We start from the raw sequence: 23,039 nt of genomic DNA, 5'->3' as shown, positions 1-23,039 counted from the left end.
AAGGAGATCCAACCAGTCCATTCTGAAGGAGATCAGCCCTGGGATTTCTTTGGAAGGAATGATGCTAAAGCTGAAACTCCAGTACTCTGGCCACCTCGTGTGAAGAGTTGACTCATTGGAAAAGACTCTGATGCTGGGAGGGATTGGGGGCAGGAGGAGAAGGGTTGACAGAGGATGAGATGGCTGGATGGAATCACTGACTCGATGGACATGAGTCTGAGTGAACTCCGGGAGTTGGTGATGGACAGGGAGGCCTGGCGTGCTGCGATTCATGGGGTCTCAAAGAGTTGGACACAACTGAGCAACTGAACTGAACTGAACTGAAGTAATAAAAAGAAGAGAAATAAAATAAATCAGGAAATAATAAATCACAAATTGGATAATATTTATTGGGAGATACATGTTTTAGAGAGACATATAAAAACTCAACAAAGAAAGACATGTTGAGTGGGCGGTATGACTCAGAGCGGGAATCTTTCAGAGGACAGAAAGGTATCTAGGCTAGCTAGTAGAGATAAAATGAGTTAAAGTAATATATTTAGAAAAGAGTACACTGGGTAAAGAGACCTTGGAAAGGGGATGTCAAAACAGTGAGAAGCTGCTGACAGACTGTAGGATGTCTTGTATTCTTTCAACTTTCAGGAGTGAGGAGAGCTACAAACACAGAGGGAGCTTAATTACAAAGGTAATGAGATCTCAGCAAAGGTTGCACTGAGCAAGCAGCACTCTTTAAGATAATGACACCATAAGGAGAAGAACATAAAAAGAAAACTTTGCGAGTGAAAGTGTTAGTCGCTCAGTCGTGTCCAACTCTTTGTGACTCCACGGACTATAGCCTGCCAGGCTCCTCGGTCCATGGGATTCTCCAGACAAGAATACTGGAGTGGGTTGCCATTCCATTCTCCAGGGATCTTCCTGACCAAGAATTGAACCCTGGTCTCCCACATTGCAGGCAGATTCTTTACCATCTGAGCCCATATAAGGAGAAGAACATAAAAAGAAAACGATGTGAGTGAGTAAAGGGTAACTGGAAGCTGAGCATCATGTGACTTCCTCAGCACCACCTTGAGGCTGGAAAGGTTAATGACAGGAAAAGGTCATGAGAGGAGGACTAGAACTTTGTAGAGAAGGGCTAAGTTGAGACTGGTATGCTAGGACTTCTGCAGATTGGTGGTTTTCCCCCCTAGTCTATATCAGCACTAGCGTACTCAGTGGGTGCATCTCCAAACAATGTTACTTCTTTTACCTGGGACATCCCTGCTTCAAGGAACCCAGGACTGAAGAACAAGGAACTCACTCTCTCTGCAAGCAGGTGGCGGGGGTGAGCAATGGCTGAGGATGCCCTGAGAATAGGATGGGCGGGACTAGGAGTCAACCAGTTTAAGAACTGGCAGCATGGTTGAGGCACAAGATCCAAGGAGGCAAGTAAGAGTACAGGACGCTACAGTAAGTATCCAAGACACACTGGTCATGGTCTAAGAAATGGATAAAAACAAAACGAAACCAGAAGGGGCTGGTAGTATAGGAGGAGGTTTAGGGAAAAGGGAGATTGAATATGCAAATCAGTAATGGCCAGTCCACATATATATGTGTGTGTGTGTGTGTGTGTGTATGGATATACATATATGGTAGAACTCTGACCTCATAACCTGCAGCAACCTGCCCAGGAAACCAACTTCTTATCTATAATAACCAGCCCAGGAAGTCAGCCTGCTCTAAGTCAGACTTGTAGGAAAGAGGATTGCTATCTCTAATAATAATCCAGGAAACTAAACAATAACTTCTGAAATCAAGATAGCCATAACTTGATTAATAACTGCCATCTTCCCTAATTTTTGTCCCTACTTCCAATTTAGAACCAACCAGAGAAAACAAATACGTACCCCTAACCCATCACGTAGGATGCCTGCTTCTAGCTAGCCTGCCTCCAGCTCCACCAGGCCAACAGGGCACACCACGATGAACTTCCCCCTCTGCTGCCTGCCTCTGAGTCTCTGCTAAAACACAAGTGACTGAGGTGAACTGCCTTGCCACAGCAAGCTCTGGATCAATAGCTCTGTTCTCATGTTTACTTCACTCATTCTCATACGTTCATTCTCTTTGTTTACCTCCACAGAATCAAAGACTACTAAAATCAAGGTGAAGAGTAGATTCAGGATGAGTGTGAAGCTGGGGGGCGGTGGTGGGAAGGAAGCTAGTTGCGACTAGAGAAGGGGGATTCTGTATGCTTAGGAAGGGACCGGGAGAGGGCTGACATTTATATATTGCTTGTTATGAGTTTCCTGTGGCTTGGTTGTAGATTTATACAATTTACTGAAGCCTCATAAAACCTTGTGAGAGAGATTTTGTTTAATCTACCATTTTAAGGGAAATAAAACTAAAACAGTTTTCATAACCCATCAGGAGTGGAGGGGCATCCAAAACCAGGTTTCCTCTTTCTACTCTGCCAGGCCACTCCCCTAAACCTCCTCTGGCTTTCCCACTGCACTTCTGACCACAGTCACCATGACTGTCTCATGAACTATGTTGCAACTCCTTGTTCAGTCCTTTGTTGCTATGCAAAAAGGTGAATAACATAAATTACATATCTTGCCCAAGTTTACACAGTCAGTAAGTGGTGGAATGTACATTTGAATCCAAATCTTTCAAATTTCAAAGTCCATGGTCTTTCACTACATTAAGCTACTTGGGAGGTAGAGCAGTTTGCTGGCAGGTGCAAAGGCAAAGTGGACACTAAATGTATTGACTTGAAGTAGTTAAATACAGTAAAGCTAGGGTATTGAAAATTTTTACAGTTACTAATGATGATGGCAAGAGATGGGACTGGGGGTTCGAAGGCCTATTGTTGTTGTTTAGTCACTCGGTCATGTCCGACTATTTTGCGACCCCATGGACTGTAGCCAGACAGGCTCTTCTGTCCATGGGATTTCCCAGGCAAGAATACTGGAGTGGGTTGCCATTTGATTCTTCAGGGGATCTTCCTGATCCAGGAATCAAATCCACATCTCCTGCACTGTAGGCAGATTCTTTACTGCTGAGCCACCATCCCAGCCCAGAAGGTCTGTTAGCCAGGTACAAAAGGAGGGAGTCCTGGAAGTTAGATGGTAATGTTGCCTATAGTGATAAGGAGATAGTGACTGACATAAGAAAAGTTCATCAAATTAAAATGAGAACGATTGATGGTGGGGAATGGACTGTCCCACTGGAGACTGGGATTGGATGGGGGTTTAAGAAATTGCAGTTGCCTTGCCTCCACCCTGTGCTCTGGAGAGAGGAGAAAAAGCAGAAGCTTCTCAGGATGAGGACAGGAGGAAGCCAGACATAACCTAGGCAGATACACAAAAGTGACAAGGCTGAGAATGCAGGAGAAAAGAAATAAGGAAGATCTGGAGGGGCTGCAAGTTCTGGAAAAGAGTTGCAGGGCTTCCAGGGTGGCACTAGTGGTAAAGAATCTGCCTGCCAAACAGGAGATATAGAGGCTTGGGTTCGACACCTGGGTTGGGAAGATCCCCTAGAAAAGGAAATGGCAACCTACTTCAGTATTCTTGCCTGGAGAATCCCATGGAGAGAGGAGCCTGGTGGGCTATACTCCATAGGGTCGTAAAGAAACGGACATGACTGAAGCAACTTAGCACATGCAACCTAGAGATCAAGGCAATAATTGCAACTACCCAAGGAAAAGAAAGCAGGAAAATGGTTGGTAATTGGAAGAATACATTCTAGATGGAGGGAGAAGCAATATTGAGTCATCAGGATTTAGTTATTGATTAAGATGGAAGAAATAACTAGGTCAAATTCCAGTTGTATGAGTTGAAAATTAAAATTAGATTAAATTTTATAATAGATTTCTCCAAGTGAAAATAGGCATAATTTGAGGTTTCCCCTTTTTTTGTTGTAAAAAACATATAACTCATAACGTTTGTTAAAAGATCCTAGGTATTTTGTCTTATGGAAGTCATTACAGTTTGATCTTTACAAAGTTGCCTTCTAGATTCTGGAGTTTGCCACTTAAAGTACTCAGCAGTCGTCATTACAGGTGAGGTGAGAGGGAGGGGCTGAGCCACCCCCGTGAATAAGTATGAGTCACTGGCCCCCCGCCCACAGTGTGCTTATATGTGTCATGTAACAGATTAGCACAAGGTCGTGACGCAGACAGTTTTCAGGAGGAACATAATGATGATCTATTGCTTTTCTATTGCTTTCCTGATAATCCCAATATAATTTTCCTCCCAAATTCAGTCTGGGAAGTAAACATATTTAGGAACACCTATCTAGCATGAAGGAATAACCTAAAATGTATACTGATTTCTCTCTTGTACCCTTTGTTCTATACAGCACGGTTGCCTAGTAATTAAACTATAATGTATCATGGGTTAAAAAGAACCCCAAATTTCTATTGTCTTATCCAGATTTTTTTTCTGTTGGACATTCAACCCTCAAGGCAAAATATCTAGGATAAAAACTTACATATATATTACTAGGCTGTGGTTGATTTTAAGCTAGAAAAGAGGGGCACTTTGACTAATGCTTTTCAAAGGGAAAAAACAATATTTAAAATTCATTACAAGCACTAATTCCTAATAACCATGTAATTTTATGGCCTCACTTCGACTCTGCAGCACACAAACATAAAAATAAACCTCTTGTTTCTCTGCCACATCTTGGTACTTTTTTACATTCTCCTACGAACCTCAAAAAACAAAGTAGCACCTAGGGAGGAGTTGGATGAGGAGATTTATGAGGATAAAACCATGCTATGATGGCTCTGCAGTCAGAAGTGACCCTAGGGAAATGTTATTTAGTGTACTTGAAGAAAAAATAATATAGATATGTAACAATAAAGCTGTTGTAATTTCTGGATGAAAAATAAACTTTGTGCTAAACTGGGACAGACTGAGGAAGTGCATGTCTTCTCATAGATATGCTTATTTATTTGATCCCTAATTTTAAGTTGGAATTTTCCCTGAGATGTGTGTTTAACTTCTGATTAACAACAACTAGCACGGCGTCCTCAGTCTGTGGAGGCTTTCATTACTGCTGAGCTTATTATGGAACAAATCAAAACCTCACACACAGAGGTCTCCAGAAAGGCAGGTTGTTGCAAAATTTCATTTTGTCAACACACTTCTGTACAGAATATTCCCAAACTGTAAAGTGAAGTAAAGTATGATTCATTTTTATTCCCTTAGTCTAAATAAATGTAAAATCAGCAGTGGACAGTGACTCATGCCTCAGCTTAACCCAATAGGCAGTTAGGTGCTCATGTGTGTTTATGATATTTGTCTCTCACTGTCCAGGACCCCCTCTGATTTTCTCACCCACTCCCTAAAAGAGAATTTTTAAATTTCTGTTTGTTACCTCTTACCGACATTTATTTTGACAATTTTTTTCTGACAGTCCATCTTCATCCTCTCCCATGATATCCACAGCTGAAAATATCAATGCAACGAGAATGGCAAAGCAGCACACCAGCGCAAAGATCACGATGCACTTCTGCTGGGACTGCAAGAGAGAAAGAAGATAAAGAAAAGTAAGTGAAGCAGCTTTGGCTTAGGAACCTCAAGCTGTGACAGCTTTTTTAAAAGTTCCATGCAAAACCCTTTGGGGAAGAGTTAGTTTTGTTGCTGCCAGAGCAGCACTACTCTCTGGGTGAAATGTCTAAGACCTTTATGCTTATTCCTTAACATAGCTTTCAAACCCTTGCTAAATATGTAATCTATTAAATAATTCAGCTGCTACATCAAGACTTCCAAATGAATTCGCTCTTTTTCTTTCTAATCAAAAGTAGTCCAGAAAAGATGACTATAAGGCCCATTACTGCAAATTAAAAATGAAACACAAGGTACCTCAGTAATTATTCTCAGTTCCCTGTTACCACCACTATGCAAACTGCATTGAAACTCTGTATCCTCTCACTTTTCCCATCTCATCTTCTTCTTAAGATCTTTATGGTGCAATGACTTCAGGAAAGATGCCCTCTGTGGTCAGGATGAATTCTGCACTTTGACCAAAAAACTGAATCTATCAGATGCCAGCATCATGGGTCTTTAGGTGACATCATGCATTTCAAAACACTGAATAAAATCTTAACCAACGTTCATAGTGTTGATATGATTTTCACTTAGAAACCCAAGCCCAAGTTTCAGGTGTCAAAATAAATCATGTCCTTATCTTTAGGCCCAAGTGTTATAATGTTATCCCTATATCCAGGGGTTCATGGTCAAAGGTGGCAGAAAATAAGGCTATGTTACTAGGCAAGAGCCATGACCACTGGGACAAATAATTTTGCCTACATTCCTTTTATTAGATAAATTGAGATGGGGAGAAGAGGAGAAAGAACCATTTTTAAAAATATTTTTTGCAGCTTCTAGGGAGTATTTTCAGAAGGAGCAAGAGTGACCTTTGACCAGGCAGCCAGGAGTACTCTCTTAGCAATGGGACACATATATGCACAGATATGCATGCACACGCACATGGATTTCAGAGCTTTGGTGAAACCAGCTGGCTTTGTTTCCTCCTACCATCCTCCTGCCCTTCATCCCTGCAGCCACATGGTCTCCAAAGAATCATGGAATCTTCTAAAGTACAGTGTCCAGTTTGTCCAGGGGCAGCCTCAGGTTACAGATTACACAGAAAGATGTAGTTTGGAAATAACGATGTTTCTGTGACCAGGCACCATCAGTTCAAATGGTTGTTTCTTTCTAGTGTTTTCTAACCTTCCCTCAGGTCTCATCTCACAGAAGAACCTGTTCCAAATCCATTCGTGCCTGTCATTATGTTCTACTGCACATTCGGGGATAAAGTGGGAGAAAACACAAGTAAGATATACCATTGATCTTTAACCACATGCTCTGGGTATCTCTAGGGCATGGGTTTTTTTATTCCTTCCATCTACAAGCAATAAGCAAAGAGCCTAACAAATAGAAGGTGCTCAAGAGGTGGTTTTTGTATAAACAAATACAGGGTGAATGAATGAAATGAAAATCACCATGCAAATGGAGAGCAACAAGAGATTTCTTTCAGTGACCTTCCTGAAAAAAAAAAAAAAAAGGTTCATTTCCACATTTTGGTGACTGTAAATCTTGCAGCTCATTCTTTTTCACACTGTTTGGGAGCTAGAGGCAAATCTATGGGCCAAGCTTATCAACTCTGCAAAATTCTGCAGAACAGATTATGCGTTCATCCTTGCTCCTTTACTTGGCATTCATCCTTGAATCGTCACTAATTTTATTTTTAAGAAGCAGCACTGTAAACTTGTTGAAGGCTCAGACTTTAGAAAAAGATTGCTTGGATTCTGCCACTTAATAGTTGTATGCCCTTGGGCAAGTATTTAGTCTTTATGCTTTAGATTCTTTGTCTGTAAAATGGGCATAATAAGACAACTGCCTTATAGAATTGTTATTAAAAATTAAATTAAATAAGATGCTTAATGTAAGTACTTAGAACAGTGCCCCCAAAATAAAGAGCACTAAATGAGTGCCATTGTTAGTATATTGTACTAACATGCATCTCTGTAAGCTGAATTTTGAACTAGTTCATATAGTGGGTACTGTATGCAGGTCAAGAAGCAACAGTCAGAACCAGACATGGAACAATGAACTGGTTCAAAATTCAGAAAAGAGTATGTCAAGGCTGTATATTGTCACCCTGTTTATTTAACTTATATGCAAAATACATCATGTGAAATGCTGGACTGGATGAATCACAAGCTGGAATCAAGATTGCTGGGATAAATATCAACAACCTCAGGTATGCAGATGACATCACCCTAATGGCAGAAGGCCAAGAGGAACTAAAGAGCCTTTTGATGAAAGTGAAAGAGGAGAGTGAAAAAGTTGGCTTAAAACTCAACATTCAAAAAACTAAGATCATCACTTCATGCAAATACATGGGTGGAGGGGGTGGAGAAAACACTGGCAGATTTTATTTTCTTGGGCTCCAAAATCACTACAGACAGTGACTGCATTTATGAAATTAAAAGATGTTTGCTCCTTGGAAAAAAAGCCGTGACAAACCTAGACAGCATAATCAAAAGCATAGACATTACTTTGCTGACAAAGGTCCATATAATCAAAGCTACGGTTTTTCTAGTGGTCATGTCTGGATGTGAAAGTTGTACCATGAAGAAGACTGAGTGCTGAAAAATTGATGCCTTTGACCTGTGGTGTTGGAGAAGACTCTTAAGAGTCCCTTGGACAGTAAAGAGATGAAACCAATCTTAAAGGAAATTAACCCTGAATATTCATTGCAAGGACTAATGCTGAAGCTCCAATACTTTGGCCACCTGAGTTGAAAAGCCTACTCATGGCATCACCGACTCAATGGACATGAGTTTGAGCAAACTTGGGGAGATAGCGAAGGACAGGGAAATCTGGCCTGCTGCAGTTCATGGGGTCGCAGAGTTGGACATAATTTAGCAACTGAACAACAGCAACAAATTCTTAAATAATCTAAACTTCTAACTTAAGAACGTAGAATTTCTTTTAAAAAAAAGCAAGATAAAATGAAATTGGAGAAATGGAAATAATACAGACCAAAATTCATTTAAAGAGAAAATTGAAAATACCAAGAAGATTTAACAATGAAACAAAAGCCTGGTTCTTTTGGAAGATCAATAAAATTGATAAATTTTCAGCTATACATATATGAAAACAGAAAGAAGACACAAATTGAAAAAAGCTCTATAAAGTCACATAAAATGAACCATAAAGAAGGTAATATTATGAATAAGTTGAAATTAATCAGTGTAGATAAAATGGACAACTTTGCAAAATAAAATTATTAAACCTCACTCAACAAGAAACAGGTAAACTTAATACCCTTATATCAATGAAAGGAAATGAGTTTTTAAATTTAAAACGTTCACACAGAAGAAACTCCAAGTTTAGGTGGTATCATTTTAGAAATCAGTTCAGTTCAGTTCAGTGGCTCAGTTGTGTCTGACGCTTTGCGACCCCATGGACTGCAGCATGCCAGGCTTCCCTGCCCATCACCAACCCTGGAGCTTACTCAAACTCATGTCCATTGGGTCAGTGATTCCATCCAACCATCTCATTCTCTGTCATCCCCTTCTCCTCCTGTCTTCAATCTTTACCAGCATCAGGGCCTTTTCCAGTGAGTCAGTTCTTTTCATCAGGTGGCCAAAGTATGGAGTTTTGGCTTCAGCATCAGTCCTTCCAATGAATATTTAGGACTGATTTCCTTTAGGATAGACTGGTTGGATCTCCTTGCAGTCCAAGGGACTCTCAGGAGTCTTCTCCAACACCATACTTCAAAAACATCAATTCTTTGGCTCTCAGCTTTCTTTATAGTCTAACTCTCACATCCATACATGACTACTGGAAAAACCATAGCTTTGACTAGACAGACCTTTGCCAGCAAAGTAATGTCTCTGCTTTTTAATATGCTGTCTAGGTTGGTCATATCTTTTCTTCTAGGGAGCAACTTCTTTTAATTTCATGGCTGCAGTCACCATCTGCAGTGACTTTGGAGCCCAAGAAAATAAAGTCTCTCACTGTTGCCATTGTTTCACATCTATTTGCCATGAGGTGATGGGACTGGATGCCATGATCTCAGCTTTCTGAATGTTGAGTTTTAAGCCAACTTTTTCACTCTCTTTCACTTTCATCAGGGGGCTCTTTAGTTCTTCGCTTTCTGCCATAGGGGTGATATCATCTGCATATCTAGGTTATTGATATTTGTCCTGGCAATCTTGATTCCAGCTTGTGCTTCATCCAGCCTGGCATTTCGCATGATGTACTCTGCATATAAGTTAAATAAACAGGGTGACAATATAGCTTTGACATACCCCTTTCCCCATTTGGAACCAGTCTGTTGTTCCATGTCCAGTTCTGTTGCTTCTTGACCTGCATACAGATTTCTCAGGAGGCAGGTCAGGTGGTCTGGTATTCCCATCTCTTTCAGAATTTTCCACAGTTTGTTGTGATCCACACAGTCAAAGGCTTTGGCATAGTCAATAAAGCAGAAATAGATGTTTTTCTGGAACTCTCTTGCTTTTTCAATGATCCAACGGATTTTGGCAATTTGATCTCTGGTTCCTCTGCCTTTTCTAAATCCAGATCAAACATCTGGAAATTCATGGTTCACGTACTGCTGAAGCCTGGCTTGGAGAACTTTGAGCATTACTTTACTAGCGTGTGAGATGAGTGCAATTGTGTGGTAGTTTGAGCATTCTTTGGCATTGCCTTTCTTTGGGATTGGAATGAAAACTGACCTTTTCCAGTCCTGTGGCCACTGCGGAGTTTTCCAAATTTGTGGCATATTGACTGCAGCACTTTCACAGCACCATCTTTCAGGATTTGAAATAGCTCAACTGGAATTCCATCACCTCCACTAGCTTTGTTTGTAGTGATGCTTCCTAAGGCCCACTTGACTTCACATTCCAGGATGTCTGGCTCTAGGTGAGTGATCACACCATCATGATTATCTGGGTCATGAAGACCTTTTTTGTAGAGTTCTTCTGTGTATTCTTGCCACCTCTTCTTGATATCTTCTGCTTCTGTTAGGTCCATACCATTTCTGTCCTTTATTGAGCCCATCTTTGCATGAAATGTTCATTTGGTATCTCTGATTTTCTTGAAGAGATCTCTAGTCTTTCCCATTCTGTTTTCCTCTATTTCTTTGCATCGATTTTAGAAATAAACATTATCAATTCCATAAAAATTTTTCCAGAAAATGGAAGAGAGGGAAAATCTTCCCAACACATTACCAAACACTTAAAAAAACTTTTTTCTATTGTTTAGTGATGCACTGCCTAGAAAACCAAGACACTACAGTCATATTGCAACATTTATTTAATGTCTACCCCACTCAAAAGGAGCACAGGGAGGGATCTGCAATGGCCATAACCTCAACAGGGAACAGAATTTCTCAGTTTTCTTCAGAATTTTTACAACAATTGCAGAAGATCTTATACATCTGAGCACATGTTGAACTGAAAGATAAAACTCCAGCTACACAGTCTGCCTTTTTTTTTTTTTTTTTAATGCCTAATACAGTTCTCCCAGTGGTACTTAAGCGTGTCCCTCTTTTAGGAAATTTTCAATCTTTTTGCCAGACCAATAATGAAAATTATTTGTACAGTAACATAAGGCTTATATTTTTTCCCTTTCAAGGACATGCAAATTCATTATCTGATCATGCATGAATTTTCTACCTTTTGGTCTTTTTCACTAAATTGAGCTCTTTGAGTTCTACAATCTTGCCTAAATCTACATGCATGGCATGGCAGACATGATCAATAAATATTTATTGAATAACTGATGAATAAATAATAAGGGGAAAGGGCTAAAAAATCAAAATGGTGATTGTTGTTTTTTATAACCCTGTTTATTTATTATTTATACACTTTCCCATGGATTCCCATAACAGAAGAAGTTTTATTTGTAAAATTGAACATGAAAAAAATTAAAGAGATCAAAATTAGCTAACACAAAGGATAACACTGTAGTGGAGATGGCATCTTTTCCAAAATATCAGGACGGAAAACAAAAACTCAAGTTTGAGTCAACATGTTAACTGAGCACAAGAACCTACTCCCAATATTATACTAAATCATTAGAGATGAAGAACAGATATAATAATGATAATGATAATTATATAATAGTGTTTGACAACTAAAAGTTACCTTCGATGGACAAGAAATTTTGAAGATTTACTGTAAATTAGATTGATCAAGGAGATCAAAGCCAAGACAGATATACATACATACACAGTAAGTCACTTCAATTGTGTCCAACTCTGTGCGACCCTACTGTAACCCACCAGGCTCCTCTGTCCATGGGATTCTCCAGGCAAGAATACTGGAGTCGTTGCCACTTCCTATTCCAGGGGATCTTCCTCACCCAGGGATTGAACCCATGTCTGTTACTTCTCCTGCCTTGACAAGTGGGTTCTTTCCCACTAGTGCCACCTGGGAATCCCCAAGACACACATGCTGCTGCTGCTGCTAAGTCGCTTCAGTCGTGTCCGACTCTGTGCGACCCCATAGATGGCAGCCCACCAGGCTCCCCCGTCCCTGGGATTCTGCAGGCAAGAACACTGGAGTGGGTTGCCATTTCCGTCTCCAATGCATGAAAGTGAAAAGTGAAAGGGAAGTCACTCAGTTGTGTCCGACTCTTTGCGACCCCATGGACTGCAGCCCACCAGGCTCCTCCGTCCATGGGATTTTCCAGGCAACAGTACTGGAGTGGGGTGCCATTGCCTTGGAAAACACAAACAGCTATAAAGGAGAGCTCTAAGTGTAGAGGTGATAGAATGAACTGGAAGGAACTTTGGAATGACAGACACTATACAGGCACACCTCAGAGATATTGCAGGCTTGGTTCCAGACGACTGCAATAAAGTAAATATCATCATAAAGTGAAAATGAAGTCACTCAGTTGTGTCTGACTCTTTGTGACCCCGTGGACTGTAGCCCACCAGGCTCCTTCATCCATGGGATTCTCCAGGCAAGAATACTGGAGTGGGTTGCCATTTCCTTCTCCAGGGGATCTTCCCTACCCAGGGATCGAACACAGGTCTCCCACATTGCAGGCAGACGCTTTAACCTCTGAGCCACCAGGGACAGCAAATATCATAATAAAGTAAGCCACAAATATTTCAGTTTCCCAGTACTTATAAATTTATGTTTACACCATACTGAAGTCTATTAAGTGTAAAATAGCATTATGTCTAAAAAAACAATGCACATATCTTCACTAAAAATGCTTTATTGGCACTAAAAGTGCCAACCATCATCTGAGCTTTCCGTGAGTCATCATATGTTTGCTGGTGGCGGGTGTTGCCTTGACGTTGATGGCTGCTGGCTGATCAGGGTGGTGGTTGCTGAAGAATGGGGTGACTGCAGCAATTTCTTAAAATAAGACGGTGTAGTTTGCCACATCAGTTGATTCTTCCTTTCGTAGGTGATTTCTCTGTAACGTGCAATGGCAATGTTATCTTTTACCCACCATAGTACTTCTTTCAGAACTGTGGTCAGTCTTCTCGACTACTGCCATGGCTTAATCAACTAAGTTTATGTAATAATCTCAATCCTCTGTTGTCATTTCAACATTCTTCACAGCCTCTTCACCAGGAATAGATTCCATCCCAAGAGACCACTTTCTTTGTGGTTTCTCATTCATAAAAAGCAACTCCCCATCTGTTCAAGTTTGACCATTGCAGTAATTCAGTCACGCTTTCAGACTCTACTTCCAATTCTAGTTACTTCCTTCAACGAAGTCTTGAAACCCTCGAAGTACACTTAGAATGTTCAGTAAACCATGTTGTAAACAGATTTGATATCATCTAGACTCAGTTGTTCCATTCATAGAGCACAGGCAGAGTAAATTTAATGTAATTCTTAGGGGCCCTAGGATTTTTGAAATGATAAACGAGCACTGGCTTCAACTTAAAGTCATTGGCTTCCTCTAACAAGAGAGTCAGCCTATCTTTAGAAGTTCTGAAGTTAGGCATTGACTTTCCTCTATAGCTATGAGGGTTCCCTTATGGCTCATCTGGTGAACAATCTGCCTGCAATGCAGGAGACCTGGGTTTGATTCCTGGGTTGGGAAGATCCCTGGAAGAAGGGAAAGGCTACTCTCTCCAGTATTCTGGCCTGGAGAATTCCATGGACTGTATAGTCCATGGGATGGCAAAGAGTCAGACCCGACTGAGTGACTTTCACCTTTTCACTATAACTATGAAAGTCCTAGATGGCATCTTCTTCTAATATAAGGTTGTTTTGTCCACACTGATATGTCTTTCAATATATCATAGTAAGCCCAAGTCCTTTCTGCTTACTGTCATTGGAGATTTTTTTCTGAAGTCAGTTGGTTAACACTGCTTCATGTTTCTTATACAAATTATTTTTTCCCAATCACAGTAAAGGTTGATATGTCATCCAACTGGGGGCAAAAGAAAAAAATCTGTCATTTCATATAGCCACCTTCATTAATTATCTTGGCCAGATCTTCTAATTTCTTGCAGCTTCTACATCAGCACTTGCTGCTTCATCTTGCACTTCTGTTATAGAGATACCTTCCTTCCTTTAAGTTCATGAACCAACCTCTGATAACTTAAAACTTTTCTTCTGAAATTTCCTTGTCTTTCTCAGCATTCATAGAATTGAATATGCAACCTCAAAGTTGCATCTTCCTATATACAGAAAAGTACTAAATTAATTAACTCTGCACTTAATGACCACATACTTGCAGTCTGTAGATCTGTATTGTGGAGGATGGGCAAAGAAGTATAATACAATATGATCTATACCTCTATGGGGCTGGGGAGAGGGATGTGACTGTGATCCATTTCATGGAAGAGTTCCATCAGTTCTGTTCAGTTCAGTCACTCAGTTGTGTCCAACTCTTTGCGACCCCTGAACCTCAGCATGCCAGGCCTCCCTGTCCATCTGAGCAGGCCAATTCTGTTGCCTCCCACCTTCTCTTCTATGCACATCTAACTTCTGGAATACAGAATTAGGGATTTCCTCTATACTTATCATGAAGAGAAACAAGGTATTCTGAATATTAGTGAATGAACAAGACTGCTTTATATGAGTCCATAAGAAGCGGCCAATATTTAATGGCTAAAATGTTATACTTTCATGTTCTTTGTGCCCCCACTTCCATTATAGATAAAGTTAAACAAAAAGTAATAACAAATTGACAGCTGGTCTTTGAAAAGTTGAGGGCTTATTCCTCAAAAGCCCTGTATTCTACACTCTGCTTTTAACGAGCTGAGAAAAAGCTCTGAATCTTTCAATATATCAAAGTAAGTCCAAGTCCTTTCAACTTACAGTGAAAGTCAGTTGGTTAAGACTGTTTTATGTTTCTTTTATAAATTACTTCCTGATCACAGTAAAGTTTGATATTTTATCCAGTTGGAGGCAAAAGAAAAACATTGCTGACAAAACTCAACAATCTTTATTTTAAACTACTTAAAATGTAAAGAAAAGCAAGGATTGACTTTGGGTATACCAGTGAAGTGAGCAAAAAAGCAAATTTTATCTGTCATCCCCTGTGTTCAGTTTCCTCTTATTTGAAAAAGGAACACACATGCACACACACACACACACACACACACACCACAGTTATAAAGGGGTGTGTTTAGGGAAGCTTGGAGTTGGAGTGGGATGGAACTTAAAGCCGTCTAATCTTAATTTGCCACTCAGTGCAAGGGTCTCATTGGCAACAACACCATGCTTCTCTAATAAGACACTTCTAGCTACCAGTCTCCCTACTTAATGAGTCAGCACTAATTTCTGAAAGTTCTTCAGTTCAGTTCAGTCACTCAGTCATGTCCGACTCTTTGCAACCCCATGAACCCCATGAACCCCATGAACCGCAGCACGCCTCCCTGTCCATCACCAACTCCCAGAGTCCACCCAAACCTATGTCCATTGTCGGTGATGCCATCCAACCATCTCATCCTCTGTCTTCCCCTTCTCCTCCGGCCCTCATTCTTTCCCAGTATCAGGGTCTTTTTCAATGAGTCAACTCTTCGCATCAGGTGGCCAAAGTATTGGAGTTTCAGTTTCAACATCAGTCCAATGAACACCCAGGACTGAACTCCTTTAGGGTGGACTGGTTGGATCTCCGTGCAGTCCAAGGGACTCTCAAGAGTCTTCTCCAACACCACAGTTCAAAAGCATCAATTCTTCGGTGCTCAGCTTTCTTTATAGTCCAACTCTCACACCCATACATGACCACTGGAAAAACCATACCCTTGACTAGATGGACGTTTGTTGGCAAAGTAATGTCTCTGCTTTTTAATATGCTGTCTAGGTTGGTCATAACTTTCCTTCCAAGGAGTAAGCGTCTTTTAATTTCATGGCTGCAGTCACCATCTGCAGTGATTTTGGAGCCCAGAAAAATAAAGTCTGACACTGTTTCCCCATCTATTTCCCATGAAGTGATGGACTGGATGCCATGATCTTAGTCTTTTGAATGTTGAACTTTAAGCCAACTTTTTCACTCTCCTCTTTCACTTTCATCAAGAGGCTCTTTAGTTCTTCTTCACTTTCTGCCATAAGGGTGGTGTCATCTGCATATCTGAGGTTATTGATATTTCTCCCAGCAATCTTGATTCCAGCTTGTGCTTCCTCCAGCCCAGCGTTTCTCATGATGTACTCTGTATATAAGTTCAAATAAGCAGGGTGACAATATACAGCCTTGACCTATTCCTTTTCCTATTTGGAACCAGTCTGTTGTTCCATGTCCAGTTCTAACTGTTGCTTCCTGACCTGCATACAGGTTTCTCAAGAGGCAGGTCAGGTGGTCTGGTATTCCCATCTCTTGAAGAATTTTCCATAGTTCATTGTGATCCACACAGTCAAAGGCTTTGGAATAGTCAATAAAGCAGAAATAGATGTTTTTTCTGGGAGTCTCTTGCTTTTTCGATGATCCAGAGGATGTTGGCAATTTGATCTCTGGTTCCTCTGCCTTTTCTAAAACCAGCTTGAACATCTGGAAGTTCACAGTTCTTGTTGACATGCAAAGACATTCAGTGAACTGAAGCATATCTTGGATTGCCATGACTAATGCCTATCCAGATGGCCCCTTTCCCTCTTACTTCTTCCAAACTCTCTTTGCCTCTTTTCCTCCTCCTCCCCTCCCCATCCCTTTGTCTCCCTCATTAGTCTCTCTTTTCGGACTTCCTTCTATCCCTTATCTCTTCACTGCTTTCCATCTCTGCCACTGTTCTTACTCTTTTTCAAAACTTCCAATCCTCTCCCCCTACACATCCCAGTCTTCTCCTGTTCCTCTGCTCCCAACTCTCAATCCACTCTGGAGCTTCTGTGGGAATTTACTCTCCTTCCACCCTGATTACCAGGAAGGAGCCCTGAAAAAAATACAAATAATAATATCCTGAGGCAATGGATAAAGAAATGCACTTTTGTAATATAGACAAGTCAAGTCATTAAGAGTAGAAGGGAGAAGGGCAGAGGTAAATATTTTAGTACATACTTTAACAGATTTCAACAGAATTCAAATCTTGTTTAATTAACAGCACTGTAGGAAAAATGTTTTCTACTGCTTTTACATATACCAACCTGTCCCTCTCCCCAAACCATTAATTTATCAACTTTCTTTTTCAAAGACTCAGGCAAAAAAGTCCATCACAAGCCACACATGTGGGCATAGCTACTTTCATATACCTAGCAGGATAATCTATAAGAACACTGCTTTGTGAAGCCAGGGAGAATGTAGCAATATCTGAACAAAGCACCACTTTGAGCCACGGAACAATCACTTTCTGCAAAGAGAGTGTGGTCTCAGGCTGAAAGGAAGCTGAGTTGAGTTGCTGTCAGGCTATACATAAATCTCCCTTTGGTTTAGCCATTCATAGCAATTGCTCTTCAAGCTTTCATGCCTTCCTACCACAATATATTTATCACTCCCGCAAAAGCAAAACAAAACACCTTACAAATTCTGAAGCCACAAAATAAATTTATTAGAAGATCATAAGAGAACCTCTATTCAATGTTCCTAAATGGGAAGGAAATTAAAAAAAGAGAGAGAGAAGATATATGTATACATTGGAGAAGGAAATGGCAATCCCTCTAGTATTCTGGAAATTTCCATGCACAGAGGAGCCTGGCAAGCTACAGTCCATGGGGTCGCAAAGACTCAGCCACGACTGAGCAACTGAGCACATATGTATAAATAGAGCTGATTCATTTCACTTACAGTAGAAACTAATACAACATTGTAAAGTAACTATACTTGTAATAAGAATTAATTTTAAAAAAGATCAAGGAACTGGGAAGAGAAAAAGAGTAAGTATGGTTTTCACGTTCTTTCTTTTCTTCCTTGGAGCAATGCTCCATCAATCTCTCCATTTATCACAAAGGCTGATGTGGGTTCTACTTCCTTATCAAGGTTCCATATACATGGACAGGGATAACTATCACCAATTACATATGGCTTTAGAGTTTACAAAGCCGTTATGTATACAAGTCTGTATACATAACTTGTATGTATACCCTGCTTCTCCTTTCCTGATCTTCTGTCTTTGGGTCATGATCCCTGAGCTGCCCACACCTACCTTCAGAGTCCTCAGGCAGTGGAATCAGGCTAGATGTTTGTTTAGGGCTGTTTCTGGGCAGAGAATGTCAGGAGTGATAGATCCAAGCCCGAGGAACTATGCTGTCTAGTTTTCTAAAAGGTCTAAGTAGTGTTTCTTGCACTGCAAGGACATCAAATCAGGGATTTCATAGCGCTTGCCTTACAGAGCAGAGTTTAATTTTTTATAGTAAACACAGCTTCTCCCCACAAAAGCACCTGAGAATGGCTGCCTTGCTATTCATTCTAAGCAATGGAATCTCATATTCTACATTAGGAACTTGACCTAGTCCCAGGACAGCCTCACATAGGAGGCTTGATATCCTGGGGAAACAGTGGTAGATAAATAAACAGACAAATAACTCAACAACAACAACAAAATAAACAACTTCATTAAAAAGTGGGCCAAGGACTTGAATAGACATTTCTCTAAAGAAGATATACAAATGGTGCTAAACATCACTTTGCTGCTGCTGCTGCTAAGTCGCTTCAGTCGTGTCCGACTCTGTGAGACCCCATAGATGGCAGCCCACCAGGCTCTCCTGTCCCTGGGACTGGCAAGAACACTGGAGTGGGTTGCCATTTCGTTCTCCAATGCATGAAAGTGAAAAGTGAAAGGGAAGTCACTCAGTCATGTCCGACTCTTTGCGACCCCACGGACTGCAGCCCACCAGGCTCCTCCATCCATAGGATTTTCCAGGCAAGAGTACTGGAGTGGGTTGACATTGCCTTCTCCGAAATATCACTTTAGGGAAATGCAAATCAAAATCACAATGAGATACTACTTCATCATCGTTAGGATGGCTAGTATCCAAAATAAACAAAGAAACAAAAAAACAAAAACAAAAACAAAAAAAGTGTTTGTGAGGATGTGGAGTAATTGGAACCCTTGAGCATTGCTGGTGAGAATGTAAACTGGTGATGACCCTACGGAAAATGATCTAGCAGTTCCTCAAAAAATAATAGAAACACTATATGATCCAGCCATTCCACTTCTAAATGGAAAGAATGGAAAGCAGGGACTCCAACAGAGATTTATACATCCATGTTCTTAGCAGCATTATTCACAACATCCAAAAGGTAGAAACAGTCCAAATCAATGGAGGAATGGATAAATAAATCGCGTCTTTAGCTATATCTGTTCATTTTGGAGATATATATATATATACACACACACAATGAAATATTATTCAGCCTTAAAAAGGATAGAAATTCTGATACATGTCACATCAGTGGATGAACCCTGAAAACATTATGCTAAGTGAAATAAGCTGAATACAAAAGAATACATACCATATAATTCCACCTATATTAGGTACCTAGAGTATAAAGAAAGTAGAACAGTGGATGCTAAGGGTTAGAGGGAGGGAGGGATGGGGAACTATTGTTTAAGAAGAATAGAGTTTTATTTTGCAGTATTAAAAGTGTTGTATGCATGGATGGTGCTGATGGTTGCACAACAATGTGAACGTACTTAATTCCACTGAATCATACACTTAAAATGGTTAAAACAGTAAACTTTATGTAATGTATATTATAAAGAAAAACCCAACAACCAACAACTGCTGGGTTTGGACTTTATCAGCTTTTCCTCTCTACTTAGGACTTTTTCTAAATAGTTCAAAGCCTTCCTCTTGGCCCCTGACTCATTCTTGGGTTGTCCACACTTAAGAAACTTTCTTCCACATTCCAGGAAGTCAATACTGGCTGACTTTAGATGGTACTCTTTGCTTCTCCTGCTGAGGAGATAACTAGCTAAATCCATTAGTCCAGCTGTGGGAGATATGGGGTAAAAAGCTTCCACTCCTGGTAAGAATACCAGGCACTTTTTTTTGGGGGGGGGGGGGTTTCGATTTTTGTATACAGTGTTCCTGAGGTCACTTACATGCACAGGGTGAAGTTCTCAGGTGAAATATAACCTACCCAGTCACCCTTCAGATGGTGCCTATACCAAAGACACTGAAACCCACCAGGGCACTTGATTGCCTATCCTTTATGAGCACAGCCTATTCCTGTCTGAATGTACCTGGTTTCAGCTCCCTCTCAAATAAATCTCAGCTTGTTCCCTAAGATCCAAGAACTGTACAGAAAAAACCATGTGTATGTGTCGGGGAAGGGGAGCACAACCAGCCATTGCTAAAAATATCACAGTTGAGTTACAGTTAAGCTACCTTCCTTTCTTTGTTTTCTACTTTTATGAATTTTGTGTGTGTGTATTTTTTCAATGTCTTAGATTAAGCAGGAGCACATCTTATATTTCATACTTTTTGCAGCTCCTGTTTCTTTTTCTGATAGGCCTACTTTTCAGTGGTTATATTATTCTCCCTACAGTAAGTTTAGGGAGATACATGTGCCCAGCCACTTTCTACTGCCCTCTGCCTCCCTTTGTGCATGCTGGGCTGCTCAGTCAGTCATGTCTAACTCTTTGCAACCCCATGGACTATAGCCCACCAGGCTTCCCTGTTCATGGGATTCTCCAGGCATGAATACTGGAGTGGGTTGCCATCCCTTCCTCCAGAGGATCTTCCCAACCCAGGGATCGAACCTGTGTCTCTTACCACTCCTGCGTAGACAGGTAGGTTCTTTACCTCTAGCGCCACCTGGGAAGCTCCTGCATCCCATATATTGAGGCAAAATGTCATGCTTAAAGGTGAGACCCTTTACTTGTGCCCTGTTTACTGTCTCAAACATCTGCTTTTACTCTGTTACTCAATTTACCTTTTAGCAGATCCATCTTTTCATCAATTCCCAACAAACACACAAATAAAACCACACTAATATGTTAATGGATGTTAGTAAACCTACACAATATACTTCATTTGTCACCTGTGGCTCACACGAAGACCCTTAAGAACACAAGGGCTTTTCAGTTACTACAGTAAACCAATGGAGTGACATTTGTTGACAACAGATTAAAGAGAGCTAACATTTATTCAAGGTCTTCACTGCTTCAAATATGCTGCACAATGAAATGTTCATATAGATATATAGATATATTAAGATAATATGAGACTACTAAGAAATTTCTCACTTATAGTGGGTATGCTCTCAAGCTATGAGAGAAATATGTGTTGTTTTCAGTCTTTGGAATATTTCAGTGGAAAGGTTTATTAATCCTTTCAATAATATTGCTGAGCTGTCGCCATTCTTATTAACTAGGAAACAAGAGATGAGTAATATACCCAGGGACCAGCATTTGCCAAGTGGCAGAAAATGAATGAAAATCCAACACAGAGCTCAACAAACCACAATCAAGCAGCGACAGCCTCAGATAACAAAAAATCTCTTCATCCCAAATACCTTTCCTGAAAACTTCTCTTTGCTTTGTCCCACCACCCCAGAGCCCCACACCTGCCTATGCATTTCTTCATCCAAGTTCTAAATTGCTCATTAAAGCTTAACTAAGTGTTGAACAATTTTGATCTATAGCTCTCATGACTGAAGCAGGTTGTTCTTTTTCAAAGTTTACCACTTCTGTGTTCAAAATACCCTGAGGACCATGCCCTAGGAAATCTTTTAAATCAACTTGCTTCTCCCCTTTTGCCATCTGCTATTCCACAATGTTTTCGAGTCAAAACCTTTATGATAATCCATTTTCCATCATCATATTTATCCTGGGGCCTCTGTTCCTGCTGCTTTGGGAAAGGAACTGTATTCTGTACATCCATGGCTATGCTTCATTTCCAACACAAATTACATGCTATGACCTTGTGATATGAGTCAAATGCTGGCTGTGTGCAAACACCTGTCTTCTTTGTTGAACTCCAGGTATATGTGAACTGAAGAATAACATTCCTCTAGAGGGTACAGTACAACCACACCCTACTTCCAGCCAAAGCACTGCTTCTCACAAATGTGCACAAAAAGAGAGGGAAAAAAAGAACAAAAGAGGCTTCCCTGGTGGCTCAGTGGTTAAGAATCCACCTGCCAATGCAGGAGACATGGGTTCAGTACTCGGGCTGGGAAGGTCCCACATGCTGTGGAACAATTAAATAGGCAACAACTACTGAACCTGTTTTAGGGCCTGGGAGCTTCAACTACTGAGCTCATGCGTACTACAGCAAGAGAAGCCACAGCAATGAGAAGTGTGTGCACCGCAACTGGAGAAGCCCCTGCTCAAAGCAACTAGAGAGAAGCCTATGCAGCAACAAAGACTCAGTACAGCCAAAGATAAATAAAAAAAAAATTTAAGAAAAAGAACTGAAAAGAATAAGAGAGAAAAAAAAGATTTTTGTCTGTTGCCAAAGGTGTAGAACAGTAACAGATGATGTTCTTGGGGATCCTAAAGATGAGATGAAAAGTACATTTTCTTCTATACCGTACAATTGCTTTAAAATATACCTAGGATTCATTTTAGGAGAAGGCAATGGCACCCCACTCCAGTATTCTTTCCTGGAAAATCCCGTGGATGGAGGAGCCTGGTAGGCTGCAGTCCATGGGGTCGCAAAGAGTTGGACACGACTGAGTGACTTCGCTTTCACTTTTCACTTTCATGCATTGGAGAAGGAAATGGCAACCCACTCCAGTGTTCTTGCCTGGAGAATCCCAGGGACGGGGGAGCCTGGTGGGCCGCCATCTATGGGGTCGCACAGAGTCAGACACGACTGAAGTGACTTAGCAGCAGTAGCAGCAGCAGGATGAATTTTACTCAGAAGACAAGGAGATGACTGCCTTCTTAAGAGTTGATCAGTTACAATTCCCAGGGGGAGGCGGCACATGCTATACCATACAGCAGGAGTCTCCAACCCCTGGGCTATGGACTGGTACTAATCAGTGGACTGTTAGCAACAGGCTGCACAGCAGAAGGTGAGCAGTAGGTGAGCAAATGAAGCTTCATCTGTATTTACAGCCACTCCCCACTGCTTGCATTATCACCTGAGCTTCGCCTCCTGTCAGATCAGTGACAGCATGATAAATGTAATGTGCTTGAATTGCCCTGAGACCATCCCTGCTCCCTGGTCAATAGGAAAA

The 23,039-nt window shown here is 40.8% G+C and overlaps 1 protein-coding gene across 1 annotated transcript in view; it reads right to left on the bottom strand.

The window, feature by feature from the left end:
• The window catches only part of PLD5 (phospholipase D family, member 5), a 418,989-nt gene that overhangs the window by 219,131 nt on the left and 176,819 nt on the right, over positions 1-23,039 (bottom strand). Inside the window, exon 2 of the mRNA XM_010836680.1 lies at positions 5,366-5,502. Coding sequence (XP_010834982.1) covers positions 5,366-5,418 — 53 coding nt within the window. The 5' untranslated portion in view covers positions 5,419-5,502. The remainder of the gene's footprint in view (positions 1-5,365; positions 5,503-23,039) is intronic.

The sequence above is a fragment of the Bison bison genome, unplaced genomic scaffold, assembly GCF_000754665.1.
Source record: "Bison bison bison isolate TAMUID 2011002044 unplaced genomic scaffold, Bison_UMD1.0 scf7180017864064, whole genome shotgun sequence".
Lineage (NCBI taxonomy): Eukaryota > Metazoa > Chordata > Mammalia > Artiodactyla > Bovidae > Bison > Bison bison.
Note: the sequence above shows the minus strand (reverse complement) of the source record. Positions and strands in the feature narration are given on the sequence as shown.